Source organism: Protomyctophum parallelum, assembly GCF_964188405.1.
Source record: "Protomyctophum parallelum genome assembly, chromosome: 4".
In the NCBI taxonomy this organism is placed as follows: Eukaryota; Metazoa; Chordata; class Actinopteri; order Myctophiformes; family Myctophidae; genus Protomyctophum; species Protomyctophum parallelum.
The window spans coordinates 12,732,147-12,748,845 of record NC_139700.1 but is presented as its reverse complement, the minus strand read 5'-3'; the positions used below and the strand labels follow the sequence as shown (position 1 = coordinate 12,748,845).

General features: G+C 42.7%; 1 protein-coding gene across 2 annotated transcripts; it reads right to left on the bottom strand.

Moving 5' to 3' along the window:
* Window positions 1-3,961: 3,961 nt before the first annotated feature.
* On the bottom strand, window positions 3,962-15,856 carry rerglb (RERG/RAS-like b). 2 transcript variants are annotated; one of them, XM_083763065.1, is made up of 6 exons: window positions 15,757-15,820; window positions 15,632-15,713; window positions 10,547-10,603; window positions 9,774-9,847; window positions 8,090-8,238; window positions 3,962-4,696 (listed from the first exon to the last, which is right to left on the bottom strand). In XM_083763065.1, the coding sequence occupies exons 2-6, from the start codon at window positions 15,681-15,683 to the stop codon at window positions 4,405-4,407; spliced, it is 624 nt and encodes a 207-aa protein (XP_083619191.1). In that variant the 5' UTR covers window positions 15,684-15,713; window positions 15,757-15,820; the 3' UTR covers window positions 3,962-4,404. The 2 variants fall into 2 exon arrangements, with proteins under 2 accessions (XP_083619191.1, XP_083619190.1); XM_083763064.1 differs by having other exon boundaries at window positions 15,632-15,856.
* Window positions 15,857-16,699: the final 843 nt, after the last annotated feature.

The window sequence follows — 16,699 nt, the reverse complement described above, 5'->3', positions numbered from 1 at the left end:
GCTCTGTGGGTTGACTTCTGTCCGGGCCCCTCCTACGTCTCACCAGGTCCACTCCTGCTCTCACCAGGCCCAGGACCTGTGCGTTGCACCAGACTCCCACCAACAGGCACTTCATTCAGGAGTGGTGGATTATAATGGCCCTCCTATAAAGGCCTCACCGAGGTGTGTTGGGCTTCCTCCTCACGGAGGACACAGGCTGCGCTAACCCATATTTCAAATACAAGGTCTACTAAGAGGATCTAAAACCCAAGAAGGCCTATGACCTTTTTCCATTGGAGTCCGACTCCTTCATATTCAAACAACGTGTCGCATCGCTATGCATTATGAGCTTCATGAGTAGATCAGCTATTTTCAAATGGCCGAAATGTATATATAAGGCTGAAGTGGTTAATGTATGTTTTGTGGTAATAATCTACACAAAATCCAAAAAGTCCAAATACCTCAAAATTGTACTTAAGTATTGTACTTAAGTAAATAGTAAATGTACTTAGAGACATCCCTCCCTACATCCCTCCCTGCCAATTTTATACCGGTAGTTTGTGTGTGTGCGTGTGCGTGTGAGTGTGCGTGTGTGCGTGCCATTTCCCCAAATACATTCAACAAGCACGGCGCTGCAGTGCACACATAAGGAATGTTTTTCCTTTCAGCTCCTAGCATCAGCCACATGCAGGAAAACAGGAGTCTTATTAAGTCATGTTTTACTTTCATTTCCTCTCAAACTGAAAATGTTTTGACAGTATATACAGTAATAACAATGACCAAACACTGTAAAAAAGAAAAAGAAAAAAAAAGAAAGACAGACATACTTGGCATACCTGGGTTTGATGTAAGATATATCTTTCAAGCTTATATAATTATTTCTTATTTAATTTACCTTTTATGACATGATGCAAATGGACACATGGGTAAAACCACTTTTGTAGAGGTTTGGGTTGTACCTTGCCATGATGTGGCATTAGGACGACCTAGATGATGTAACTCCAAATGTGGACAAGAAATAAAAAATTAATTGCTCCAGTGATTAGAAATTGATAATTCAAAATATGCTTGACTTACATTGTACGCTGAAACAGCACTCAAAGTCTCTCTTTTAGTACGTACACGCCACAAAGTTGATTCAGACAATATAGAGCATCACCAAAAACTCATGTTAACTTCCTGTTGATTTTGCCATTTTTATTCCCAGCAAGCACGGTCAGAGCCTGGATGAGAGAGTCCGATCGAGGCCAGATCAATTTAAGTCATATCATAACTAGTCAGATCTGGCCCAGAATAAGCTATGTTATTTAAACTGGTGAAGACGTCCTGGAAATTATGTAAAGATCATCCCCATATGGGCTGTGATCTGGCCTAGTCCTGAACGTCACCGGAGTCACTGGATGACGTCATCATAACGTTATCATGACGTCATTTGGCTTTCTGGGTTAGGAAGAAAACCGGGACTGTAAAATCAACCGGAAGTTAACATTTTGATTTAAACGTACTAAGAGTGACTTTAATTGAGAGCTGTTTGCGTACAATATGTAAGTCAATGAGGAGCATATTTTGAATTATGAATTTCTAATCACTGGAGCAATTATTTTTGATTTCTTGCCCACATTTGGAGTTACATCATGGCTCAGTAACTAACACAACCCAAACCTCTACAAAAGTGATCTTACCCTTTAACTGTGGTATAGTGGTAGCCTACAAACAGAGTGAGTTAGTTAGTGTCCTCTCAAAACCTTTCTGTTCTTTTAACTTCTAGATATTTAGAAATGCTAAATTGGTAAAGTGAAGGGAAGTATATTAATGGAACGTTAGCATGCTGTCTTGTGGGGGAGCTTTTAAAGCATGTAAACAAGTGGGACTTAGCCCACCCTGGGCAAGACCTACGCTGAAAAAACTATCATCGGAAGTTGCAGGATTTTAGCGGAAGTATCGCCCAAGGAAATGACGTTGATGCTTTACAAATCAGTTTACATTCTCTTCGAATTAAAGTGTGTGATTGGTCGGGAAAATATCGTATTCGGGGGAAATACAGCTGACGGATGTTTTCCGATGTTCCGATAGCTTCTCTGCCTTACGTTGTGACCAGGCTTTTCTTTTTGCAGATAAGTAAGCCTGGGACCGAGGCTAGACCTAGCCTGGCTCCAGCCTGAATCGCTAGCCACGCCCATTAAGAAAATATGTTCTGGCGATTAAATAATGAATAATAATAATAATTCAGAGTGTTTCAGAGTGTCAGGCTAAATGGGACCTATGTACTACGTAAAAACCCTATTAGCATTATAGCTCCATGTGTTATTTAAAAACATACTTTCTCAAACGTGAAGAGAAATTGTCTGCATGTCCAAAAAGTGTGTAATATCTGCTGATCAGTCAGTTAGCTGCATGGTGCAGTAGGCCTACTAAGTTCCAACCAGTCATTGGTCCGACAACGACAACCTACCTCAAACCCTAACCTAACCATAACTGCAAACACGGAGCAGCGCATGTTCGCCAACCTTAATCCGGTCACCAACCTGATGAATTGAACATGGTGGACCCTCTTGTAAACAAGTGTAATGCTTAATTGGGTCGTCCACTCACAGTTAACAGTCTTTGTATTGAGTTTGTGCTTGAAATGTACTGTAAATCAATCAATCAATCAAGCATGTTCGCCAACCTTAATGCATGTTCAACAACTTTAATCCGGTCGCCAACCTTAATGCATGTTTAATCCGGTCGCCAACCTTAACCCATTCTGACCGGGCACCCATTTTGGTGTCAGCATCATGTTATGCTTTATCTATTGAAAAATAGCAGATCTACAAGCTCATATCGCGCCACCGAGTGGCGCGATACGAGCTTGTAGGTCTGCTATTTTTGTAAAAATCGAAGAATGACTGACATTTTTAGAATCTGATCTCAGGTCAGAATGGGTTCGTCAGACCAGTGTGTGTCCGGCGGAAACCTCGTATTAATCTGATCTCAGGTCAGAATGGGTTAATGCATGTTCGGCTGTTCGCCAACTTTAATCTGGTCGTTTTCCGCATGTCGGGCCAAGTCGGAAAAGTGTACGGACCCCCTTTTTTGGTTAAGAATGGTTTAGTAGCCTATATAGCCTATATAAACAAATATGTTTAAAAAATCTACATACAGTTACAGTATAATAATACCGTATCTTGCTTTTCTGCATGACATGGTAGTGAGTGAAATTCCTGAAGTGAAGTAGGCCTACTATGTGTTTCATTATTGTGTGACAGACTGGCAGTATGTGGTTTTTAGAGCATTGGTTTTCAACCTTGTTCGTCTCAAGGTCCATTATTTATTCATCATTTGATCCACGGACCACCATTTGATGACATTTAGCCTCTCAGACCCAAAACTAACGAATATTTTGTTATTGTTTTTATAAGATTTTGTCAACAATTTCATGCTGTATTGATGTGTGGTACCATATAGATATAGGAGAGATAACAGGCAAATGTTGATAAAAAATAACAATAATTTGACAATTGTGTGACTTCTTCTAAATAAAGTAATGCTGATGTTTAACAAAAGTTTAACTCTTGAGAGCATAAAATGAAACCAACCATTTTACAATTTTGGTCTGCAGGTTACTGAGAACCACTGGTATCGTGCTTAGTTACTGATAGGAAATACCATATCTGCTGTCGGGAAGAAACCATCTCCAAAATGTTCATTTTTCAGGAAATGAAATATGAAATATGAAGAAAACCGTATATTTTGAAAACAAAGCAACACTGCCTCATCAAAGTGGGTGTTGTGACTTTATATATTATCAATTACCTCCACTAGCCCTTACCCGTTGTGAGATATTTGCCCCCCCCCCCCCCCCCCCCACTAATAAATGCATTAATAATCATTAATGTGTCAAATCAAAAAAAGGGCTTCGTTACGCCCGTCCATTGACCAATGCCTGTGTGAAAAGTGGGAGCGATTGGTGCAGGCAATGAGGAGCTACGGCTCTGACACTACGGCTCTGACACAGACAGACAGACAGACAGACAGACAGACATTGTTAGAATTATAGTATGATGATAGTATGATGAGATGAGGAGATGGTGGAGTTAGTTGCTTTAGCAGACAGTTTGGAGTTAAGAGGTTCTGTCCGAAGTAGGCTACTACTTTTCATTGGTTCAAACAACACACAGACGTAAAGGGTGTTCAATATAGTAGTCTACTGATTTATGCAAAAATAAAAATAAAACCTCAAAAATTGAGTTATGTGGTCTCCTCCCGACAGCAACGTATTTTGAATGTACCGCAGCGGTTTTCAGACACAGCACATTACTTCTTGTTGAAATGCCCATGCATTTCCCTCTCATTTTGATTTGCAGAGACCCAAGACAAACACTCCAGTCTAGCCAGCGCCTCAAGAGATGCCGCTAAAATAACACTATATATTAACTCAAACCATCACACAGACTTCCTCCTTTTCCCGAAGACGTTGTTGATGAGCTTGGCCATGGACTTGGAGCCACTGTAGCGGCGCCGCCGGCTGTCGGCGCGGTATTTCAGGTGCTCCATCACATGACGGATGAGCTGCGTGAAGAGGTTGGCAATGTCCTGGTAGCTCTCTGCCGCCGACACCTCCTGGAAGGCACAGTGGCTCTCCTGAGCCACACAGCGAGCCTCCTCCTCGCAAACCTGCCGTGCATGGCACAGGTCCCGCTTGTTGCCCACCAGACACACGGGCACCTCCATCTCCCTGCATGGGAGAGACATGAGAGATTGATTGATTGATAGACTGACTGACTGACTGACTGACTGACTGACTGACTGACTGACTGATTGATTGATTGATTGATTGATTGATTGATTGATTGATTGATTGATTGATTGATTGATTGATTGATTGATTGATTGATTGATTGATTGATTGATTGATTGATTGATTGATTGACATTTTTATTTCACAGTAGGCCTATGCAGAATGGGTACATTTCAAAACGAAAGCACAACTCAATTCAGAAACTGGTACTTTGTGGACTATCCATGATTAAGCACTTGTTTACAACAGGGTTCACCATTTTCAATTCATCAGAACATTATTTAGTACAAATATACACTGGTCACAGTGGTGGAAAATGTACTCAAGTCTTTTATTTATGTAAATGTATAAAAAAAAGTATAAAAGTATAATATTTGCACCCGAGATGTATTGGAGTAGAAGTAAAAGTATTGGAAATTGGAAACACTACAAGTAAAGCACAAAAATAAAGCTGAAGTACAATTGTACTTGAGTACTGTGGCTGGGAACAGCAAGTAACGTGTATTTGAAGTCAGTTATGAGGACAGTTATTTGAAGGCAGGGCTGGGTCAGGACACTGGGTCAGGACATAGCCTGTGATACGAGACCTGAACGGAAATGTATTAAAAAATGGTTCAGATTTCAGACCCTTTGATTACCTTGGTAATCAAATGAAGAAGGCCGTTAATTGGGACTTTTGGGTTGGAATTGAACTACAAATGTTATAATCAACAAGTTGCTAGTATAGTACATCAGTCAATCAACCCTTACTTGTCACATCACAATACAGGTAATATGGGTGAAATTCTTGATTGTGCAGACCCATCATTGCAGTGAGAGGATAGAGAATAAGAGCATAAAGTGAATAATAACTCCCCGCTCCCATCCTCACTACGTTCTACAGGGGAACTATAGAGAGCATCCTGACAAACTGCATCTCTGTCTGGTCTGGAAGCTGCAAAGAAGCAGACTGGAAAACAGTACAGAGAGTAGTGAGGACAGCGGAGAAAATTATCGGGACATCACTGCCTTCCATCAAGGACATTGCGCACAACCGCTGTCTGTCTAGGGCCAACAACATCAGAAATGACCCCACCCTCCCACACCAGGGACTGTTCACTCTGTTGCCTTCTGGCAGAAGGTATCGAAGCATTGGAAGTAAAACAGCAACATTCTCCAAGAGCTTTTTCCCCCAAGCCATCAGACTTTTGAACACGTGCAATATCCCCTAACCTTTCCCCCTATATGCTGCTATAAGGACTCCTGTTGTGCAATATCTTGTCTCCAAATGAACTAATGGTGCTTTTAATTTATTTGTTTTTAAGTGGATTTTAGATTTTAATAGTATTTTAGCTCTTTTAACTAACATACTAAAAGCCAGTGAAACGACATTTCGTTCTCTTATGCATTTTATGTATCTGCTGAATGACAATAAAGCTATCTATCTATCTATCTATCTAAGGAGAGGGGGAGAGGACACAAATGTACATATGCTACAGTATGTAACTAATCTGCATGATAAGTTATGGATGCATCTAAAGTGCATAGCCTACTAGTAAAATAAGAGACATCATACATGTATGTGTGCAGAGACCATGTGTATTATTATAGGAATCATATGGACATTATGCTTATTTGTTTGGTGGTGTATTACACAAAGACAAGTTTATTCATTTTAACTGTCCCTTGTGATCCCTGGTATCTTTGGTTAAATTGAGTAATGGGACCAGAAATGGAATAAAAGCTGTTGCTTTTGCCACCTGACATTAATTCATGATAGTCTCTCATCCCAAAAACAAGTTCCTTGTACAGAACGTACGAGTCGTCTTTGCCAACAGGTCACAAAGATTATTTTTAATGACCTAACTAATACTTTTAACTATACCCCTGGACTTAAACCTATTTTATTTTTATGAGCAAAAAACGGATTAGGCTTACATACCAACAGTAAATCTCTTCCTGTTACATGATTGATATTTTTGGAATAATGTGGTATGTTGGATATGGCCCACGTTGTGGTGTTTTTTAGACTGCATCTCCATCATGTTTCTGGCTCTGAGGTGAATCCCTCCATATATCATGTCAGGTCTTGTCAAAATTTCCAGCATACCTCACATTGCAGCACATGCTAGTGTGTTCGGCAACATGTGTTTGTAGAATAAAGTGGTAGGAAGTTATAAAGATGAGAAGCCTGCTATTTTCTGTTTACTAAAGAGCTGGAAAGACTCCTGTTACTGAACAAACACTCTAGCAATGGTTACTAGCAAAATAATTATATAGAGCTTTAACTAGTTTTTACCAGCTGCTATGCAATAGCAAGCTGAGTCTATCATCGATGTGCAAGCGTGCAGAGTAATATAGTAAGAGAGTGGCAACACTAGCGTTGACTCCCATTGTAACAATGGAATGCTTAAGTGCTCATTCTATCTCAATGGGATAGTTCCAATGTTTGGAACTATAGCCCGCAACTATAGCCTGTGGCGAGATCAAAGCGTGTTGCCACTCTCTTACTAGATTACTCTGGTGCAAGCCATAGAGTATTAAAAGGATAGAGACTGAACCGGAGAGATTGGCGAAAACCCCTTTCACAGTATCGTTTCCAAAAAGTTAAGATATTTCTGGTTAGCTATATGATAAACTTATGACAGGCACATACAAGTTTTAGACAGATGTGAAACAACCGCTTACAAAGCTTATGAACACATGTACAGCCATTACCATGTTTTCCCAATGCAATCTTACGGAAGCAGTTCTGCACATGTGGTCAGGGGTTAATTGGCTGGACTGCCTTTTTTATTTAAGCCTGATTTAAGCAGTTGTTTCACCCCTGTCTTAAAATGTTGTGTGCCTGTCCTAAGTTTATCATCTGTATAGGTTCTGATACCTTTGATACATTTCTACCTGTGCAGGTGTAGATACTGTATGAGGTTCCAAACAGAGCTACTAATGCTACATGATATATCTATCCATTGCATTATTTATTTTAATGTTTTTTTGTGGCTTTCGCCTTTATTTGATATTTCTTATGGAGGGACAAGACAGCAGTCTGACAGGAAATGGGGAGATACATGCAGTAAGGGCCGTCGGGATCGGGAGTGGAACCCGCGGCACACTGCCAGACTGGATTAGCAGCCAAGGTGCCTGGACCACTGAGCCATGGCCCAGTCCAATTTCTTTTAATATTTTGTTTATAAACATTTATTCTGGAAAATGTATAATGTAATTTATTGAGACCTTTTTATCCAACAGGTAGGCTACAGTACAGTGTAGCTATAAGAACTGGATAAGCCCGGCCTGCATGCCCACTGTCCAAACATGGGCTAATTAAAACATCCTTGTACTGCGTCTTACCCTTTGCAGTCGTGTGCGCGTGCCTCCCTGATCTGACGCACAATGTTCTTTGCATCGATGAAGGACGTTCTGTCGCTGATGTTGTAGACCACCACGAAACCGTCTGCCCAGTCCACCGGCTCCTCCAGGATACACCTGGCCTCCGAGCTCTGCCAAATCACCGCCAGCAACCGTATTAATTGATCAGATCCTGAAACAGGCTTGAGACAACGTAATGTTCGAGCATGAAAGCACATGAATACAGATGAACACATGGGTCCTGCCAAGCAACATTACTTCAGCATGGTTAATGAAACAACAAGCTCTCTAATCAAGTTTAACGCTGCCCACCTCATTACATAACTATTTTGTGCAGTAGTTCTTCTTATCCTGAATGACCATGACACGTGCACAGAGAAAACATGTCGTCATACACAACCTATAATGAACCTGTGGGGGGTGGGGGGTTTCGGACTCGGGAGAGTTAACCGTAAGGACATGCAGCCAAAGCACGTGTCTGAACCCCTAGCTGGAACACAGATGCCTCAACGCCATTAAAAGATTCCTACAGTACGTCTGTTGTTTTTCTCCTTACATTGAGGGCCAGGTCATAAAGGAAGGGGAATAGACTAAATGTATAGCATTCCTTCTTTAGAGGACTCAGCTTTACAGTGAACTTAGCAGAGGACAATGGCTGGGGGGCAATTCCAATAAAAGCATTAGCCGTAAGCGTTAGCCGTAAAGGTCCTCTCGGCATCTCTGGCCAGCCATGTCGGTGGAGATACATGTCGGAGGCTTTGTGGCTCCTTTCCTTCAAAGGGCCATTTCCTCGGGACACTCGTAAATCTCACTGGACCCTCACGGAAAGGAAGGTACACGTGCTTGGCGAAGGTAAACATTTGAGCAGAATTGAGTTCATTCTAGGTCGGAGCTGTGTGTATAGGCCTACAGTAGCAATGTTTGTACAGTGGCAATGATGTGTAGGCATATTGCAGACAGTGTTTGTGGACACTGTCTGCCCATTGGCTGTACGCTATTCATACAGTCATTTATGGAGACATGAATCAAGAGATACATGACACTAATCATAGCCTGCTTTTCATGTAACATAATCTACCTTTTTAACCAGTTCCAGAAATGATTAATAATCGAGGTGGATCATCAGCCACAAGCCTTTCTCATGGCCCTTTCCCCACCGGTTGGGAACCGGTTCAGTTCTTTGTGGTTGTTAATCCATGAGCCAGAGCTCCAAAATTGGAACGTTAATTATGAATTGAGTGTGCAAAACCATACCTATATTAAATTGTATATATTGTAGTAGCTTTTTCATATTTATCACACAATTTGTCATTTTCACCTATACACCATGAAACGTCCCCATGCAGTTGATTACAGTACTTATAAATAATGATTTATTGTATTACAAATATTCATTTAAATATGCAAATGAGGCATTACATAGGAAAATGTGCAGAAAATATGAAAAAGCTACTAGAAGGGTTATCATATATTGATCCTATAAACAATTTAATATAGGTATGTTTTTGCCCACTCAATTATTCATAATTATCGTTCCAATTTTGGAGGCTCATGGACTAAACACCAAAAAGAACTGAACCGGTTCCCAACCGGTGGAAAAGTGGCCTACAGTGGGAAGTACAGTAGGCTATAGCCATGTTTGAGTGGGCTGTTGCTACCATGTTACCTGTGAGCAGGGGTCAAACACGTCCAGGTTTAGCTGTCTTCCATCGATGGACATTCTCTTATGGTACAGGGAGTCTGAGATAAGGAGTAAAACATTCTCTTATGGTACAGGGAGTCTGAGATAAGGATAACTGTAATATAAAACTACTCCATTTATACAAGTAAAAGTCCGGAATTCAAAATGTACTTGAGAGTAAAAGTACAAAAGTATGCAGAATATTCCATTTCGTATGTATACAAATATTAGGAAAATATATACAAGCTCCCAATGCGTCGCATAGTGACGCATTGTGAGCTTGAGGATCGGCTAATTTCAAATTGCCCGAAATGTATATAGGGCTGAAGTGGTTAATTTATCCATCCATCCATCTTCCAACCGCTTATCCGTAGTCGGGTCGCGGGGGCAACAGCTCCACCAGAGAGCTCCAGACTTCCCTCTCCAGCGCAATGGTTAATTTATGTTTTGTAATAATAACCTAAATCTACAAAGTAACTAGTAACTAAAGTTGATCAATAGATCAATCATATGACACAAATTGCTGTATTTTGCGTGTCTTAAGTACCAGGTCTTATTACCTAACTTGAGTAAACTAAAGACCTGGAGGCGTGATCAATGCTCTTTGGCCACTCAGAATAGCCAAATGGCATTGATCACGCCTCCAGGTCTTTAGTTTACTCAAGTTAGGTAATAAGACCTGGTACTTAAGACACGTAAAATACAAAGACTCGAACCCTTTGCGACATCAAGCTACAATGCTGAGAGAGAACACTCACTAGCATTGGAGGCGTATTCACCGATGAATCTCCTGGTCAGGAACCTCACCAGGACAGCTATGGGGGGGCAGAGACACATTAGACACCAGTGAAACCAACAGGACCCCCCCCCCCTCCAGGACAACTGGAGGGGGTGTTCCCTTGCTTGCCAGTTTATAGTTGTTGTGTGTCATGCCCATGTATGCCCTGGCCAGTTTGATAATAAAGTCATCATTGGACTTGATCTGCCTGCCTTGATCTGTCACATATCGTGACAGCCGTCCCTTGTAGGTTGGCCTCAATCAGTGTTCTTTGGGGGGGTTCCAGGTGGTCCCCAGCTAAATGATGAGAGTTGGTATAACCAAACCAAATAGACCAGTTAGATCTGGAACTCAAAAGGAAAACAAATGTACCCGTAGAAATCTTAAACATCTGCAATACTTAATTTGAAAGAATTCTATACATTTGGAGAATGTAGAAGAATAATTGTTATTTTGGTCAACATTTGCCTGTTAACTCTCCTATGGTACCAACATCAATACAGCATGGAATTGTGGACAAAATCTTATCCAAAGACAACAAAATATTCAACGTTTTTGGTCTGAGAGGCTAAATGTCATCAAATGGTGGTCCCTCCGTGGTTCAAATCCTGAATAAATAATAGATCTTGATGGGTTGAAAACCACTGCTCATGTTTTTTATTTGGCTGGGGACCCCCGGAAATGCGTTGTCCATGTCTCGTGTATGGTATGCTCTGGTGTGCTCTGGTATGCAGTCCTAGATTGATGCTCTAGGTTTATGTTTACATTCAGACAGAAACGCACTGCAGCTACACAGAGATTATACAAACATACAGAAACACATAGAAAATGGACACACTTTCTCCTTCTTTCTTTCTGTATGTAGCCTATCTATTATACCTTGCTCATGTATATTAAACACACACCTACTACCTAGAGTACAGCAATAAGACAGAAAAACTGATACAATTATTAGACACACATGAGAGACGTGTGTAGTTGCATGTAGATAGTAGAATCACAAGCCAGAAAAACGGACCCTCATTCTGTATATAGGTCTATAAACACTTGCACGAGCGCGCGCGCGCGTGCACACACACATACACACATACACACACACACCCTGCTTGGCAGTCAGTTGCGGGGGTAGGTCAGAGAGGGACATACATTGTGTTGTTTTATGACAGCAACATAGAACAGATCCAGACAACCACAAGCACCACTGCCACAGAGAGTCAATACTGACATTCAACAGGACACACTGACTCTTAATACTGTAGCCCCCCTGCCTCGTTCTGACCTGCATTTTTATTGAGGCCTAAAGAATTTATTTGACCATCAAAACCGTGCATGACTGCATACACATGGGTGTGCTCTTGAACTCAATTTGAGATTGAGTTTTTAAATCAAGGACTAAAAGCATGGCTTTAAAATAAATATATAGAGCTGTTCACAGTGTGGCCACAGGCAATTGTAATGTAATCAAACATTATATTTAATAGCAAACAATTTATTATACTGAAGACCCGGTCTGGGAGGGCATTTGGCAGAAACCAAAACGTGGATGAAAAAACTTGGAATCAGCGTCTGTCAATCACAGGGTTTCGGCAAAACGCCCACCCAGCGCTTGTGGCGAGACCCGTCTGCAGAGAAGACTGACCGGGATGGTTTACCTAACCTGACTCTGCCAGATGGGGCAGTAGAGAGTACACAGGTTCCCCCTCCCTGAACCTGTACTCTCTACGGAGTCAGGTTATGGTTTACCAGGGCTAACATACTAACTATACTAATGTACTACTGTATATGACATGGGATAACATTGTATGATTCTGCAGACTCATAACTCAAGTTGAAAGGCTCTCCAAATCAATCTGACTGTCTCCCAGTATCAGTTTGGCAAAATGTTTAGGAGTAATATAAACATGTTTTGTGTGTGTGTGTGTGTGTGTGTGTGTGTGTGTGTGTGTGTGTGTGTGTGTGTGTGTGTGTGTGTGTGTGTGTGTGTGTGTGTGTGTGTGTGTGTGTGACACAACTTGACCTGTTGTAGCGCCACCATGATGCTGATTTGAAAACTGTCAATCAGGATGGATAATGACAAATCAAACAAACCCATCTTGATCACATGACTATGGAGAGCATGTGTACCGATTTGCGTGAAATTTGAATACAATTTGAAGGAGTAATATTAGAAAATGTGTTTTACATATGTCGGCCTCCTGGTGGCGCTATAAAGACCAGATGTGAAAAATTCCAGGCAAAGGTTTTTCCTTGGCCTCTAGGGAGTGTGCATACAAAGCCAGTTATAGCGCCACCATGAGGCTGAGTTGAAAATGTTCCAGTGGCATTTCTTCCTCGGCCTAGTGGGAATGTGCATGCACAATTTCACAGAAATCACACAATGTGTTCATGATTTGCTGCATTTTGTTTGAAACTGAGCACTCAGCTAGGTGGTGGCGCTATAAGAGGCCAATGTGAAAACCTTGGGGCAGAGGATCAGCTGTGGCATTCAGGGAGTGTGTGTGCAGAGTATGGCTATAAGATCAAGCCAACGGTACCGGAGATTAGCTGTCCACAGACGGACGGACACACGGACGGACGGCCACACACACAGTCACACACACAAACGGACTGACGGGCGGAGTGCAAAACATACTCTCTCCCCATGCCTTCGGCCTGGTGGAGACAACAAAGTAGAAAAAGAGTATCATATGTGCATGTGCATGTTTTCCTTAAAGTAGCAAGGTTAGGTGTACTTTTTGTGAACAACTTCACAGTATAGGCTATGTTCCATAAATGTGCAATTCAAGCTTAATAGTGCTATTCCCTGTTTTGTTCTGGTCAGTGTTTTTATCAGTTTGTTCATGTATCTGATTGTTCAGGGGAAAGAAGCTTTTTTGCAGTGTATTTCCAGTGGCTTTGAGACTGCAAAACCGTTTCCCATGTAGGCAGCATCTCAAACAGTCTGCGGTTGGGATGGCTTGAATCCTTCATGATTCCTCAAGCTTTGCTGACACAGCGTTCATCGTACAGAGCTTGCATGGGGGGGTAGGAAGCTGCAGGGGAGAGCTGTACTGTTCAGTGGGGAGAGGAACTAGAAGGGACTATTCAATAATAAAATCATGATTAATAAAGTGCCAATACCTAAAGTGCCCATATGCTGTGCAAATATTGTTCACTTAAACAATGGTTAAAATGCATACTGTGCAAACAGTAACAGAGGTCCTGTTACGTCTCGCTCCCCATCTCCTTCACATCCCTGTGCTATGGTCTCTGTGGATTCGTCAGTGTCCCCAGAGGGCTCCATAGCACATTCCCAGCTCCACTGCATGCAGTTCCCAGTCTCCACACCTGCCTTCCATCACCAATCACCTCCAGTGTCTATAAGAGCCTGGCCCGCTTCCTATTCTTCGCATCTTCCCCATGCGGTCTACTCGTATGGTAAAGTTAGCTTAGTTCAAACCCAGTTGTAGAGTGTACTAGCTATACACAGCTATACCAGCCTGGAACATTTGGAGCAATCTTGAAAACATATTAACAAAATAAATCTTGTGGGGCTCCCTAGCTGGCACAAAATCTTCATAAAAATGTTTGAGTCTTCACTCTTCATCTGTGTGTTGTTAAACTGCCCTGTTGCCTGATTTACCCACCCTAGTGCAACTGTTGCTCAAACTGTTGCTTTGCTTACGCTGTATTTTCATAATTCTTAATTCTTTCTTAAGAAGTATCGAGTACAATTATACATAATGTTCAAGTTCTGAATATATAGTCTCAGAGGTCTGCGTTACAATTTTTGTGATGCACTGAATCCTTTAATGGGGAAAAAATACCTGGTAACACATTTCACTGGAGATATCGGTCTTATCGAACTGCAGCGAAATGTAATCGACACGGTCACTGACGTACTGTGGTGGAGTATAAAAGGAACACCTCAAATTATGAATCAGTGGTTTTCAACCAGTGGTCTGGGGACCAGCAGTGGTCCTTGAGGGGGTTCCAAGTGGTCCCCATGCTAAATGATGGAGAGTTGGTAACCAAATGGACCCTAATTGATCTTTAACTCTTGGGAGCGTAAAATGAAACCAAATGGTCCATTTGGTTTCATTTTACGCTCTCAAGAGTTAAATTATTGTTAAACATCTGAATTACTTAATTTACAAGAAGTTGACACAATTAGAGAATGTAGAAGAATTATTACATTGATCAATGTTTGCCTGTTATCATTCTCTCCTAATGGTAGCCTACCAACATCAATGCAGCATGGAATTGTGGATGAAATCTGAGAGGCTAAATGTCATCAAATGCAGGGCCGGATTAACACCTCTGAGGGCCCCTGGGCACTGAAGCTAGAAGGGCCCCCCTTCACGCGCACGCAACATTTTTGCTGTTTTGTAGCCGTTTTGGGGCAGTTTTATGCCGTTATATTGGCAGCCAATCTAGCGCATTGTTGCTGCTTTAGACACAATTGCACTTTACAGCTGCCCTTCTCACCAACAATAAAACACTAATCTTTTTAGACACCATTTATTTCATTCGGATTAGCAGGGAAATTATCTGTGGAACTAAAAGAAACCCCCCCCCCCTTTTTTTTTAGGGGCCCCTGGTGCCCAAAGTGCCCATATGGTAGATCCGGCCCTGATCAAATGGTGGTCAGTACGCGGCTCAAATGCCGAATAAATAATGGATCTTGCTGTGAAAAGGGTTGAAAACCTAAATGAAAACATCAGCAACAAACCCATCCAGCACGCGAGTGGTGTAGCAGTGGTTTTCAAACCTTTTCATATCAAGGCCAGCGTTATTTTTTCAGCATGTGAGCCACGGGCCACCATTTGATGACATTTAGACTTGCTGACCCTAAACTCAAGAATGTTGTTATCGTTGGATAGAATTTCCACAATCCACAATTCCATTCTCTAAATGTTGTACACATTACTAATTAAGTAATGCAGATGTTTAACAATACTTTTACTCGATTTTAAGAAGGGTTGGTTACCAACTCTCCATCTTTTAGCTGGGGTTCCACCTGGAATCCCCTCAAGGACCATTGGTTGAAAACCACTGGTGTTCACTGTACAGTAGTGTCACCCACCTGATTTCCCAGCTCCCTCACTGCCCAACAGGGCCAGCTTGATGTCGTTCATGGCTGGACGCCCAGCCCCCCCTCACCTCCTCTCGGCTGCTGCTCTCTGCCTGGTTCCACAGGCCCCCCCTCACCTCGGCTGCTGCTCTCTGCCAGGTCCACAGGCCCCCCCTCACCTCAGCTGCTGCTCTCTGCCTGCAGGTCCACAGGCCCCCCTCGCCTCGGCTGCTGCTCTCTGCCAGGTCCACAGCCCCCCCCCCCCCCTCGCCTTGACTCAGCTGCTGCTCTCTGCCAGGTCCACAGGCCCCCCTCACCTCGGCTGCTGCTCTCTGCCTGCAGGTCCACAGGCCCCCCCTCACCTCGGCTGCTGCTCTCTGCCTGCAGGTCCACAGGCCCCCCCTCACCTCGGCTGCTGCTCTCTGCCTGCAGGTCCACAGGCCCCCCCTCGCAGCTGCTGCTCTCTGCCTGCAGGTCCACAGGTACGTGGCTCTGTTGTGACTTATGGTGTCAGTGGACTAACTTCTAGCACTGTCTGGACCACGAGAGGACTGTCTGACAGGACTGTCTGACTCCTCCTTCCTTTCTCCTTCTTTTCTTCTTCAAAGGGTCATTTCACTCCTGAGAGACGTGAGGACTTTTTCCCACTCCCTCTCGATTCACTCCGTCAGGAGTTTTTTTTCCAGGTCCCTGTTTTTGTGCCCCCTCCTTGTGCGCTCTTTCTCTCTTTCTCTTTATCTCTCACTCTTTTTCTTTCTCTCTGTCACTCCTCTTCTTTCTCTTTCTCCCTCTCTCCCTCTCTCTCTCTCTCTCTCTCTCTCTCTCTGCCTCTCTGTTTCACTCTCAAATGCTTTCTCGCTCCCTGTCTCCCGGTCTCACTACTTCTTATTTCCTCCCTCTCACATTTCAGCCTCTCTCTCTCTCTCCCTCTCTCTCTCTCTCTCTCTCTCTCTCTCCTGTTAGGCTGTTATACATTGTCTCTCTAGCTCTTCTATCTCTTTCCCCCTCCCTCTGAGATAGAGGCTACTCAAGGGTCAGGCCCAGAGTACCGGTAAATGTGTTGTTTTGTTCCTGGAGACA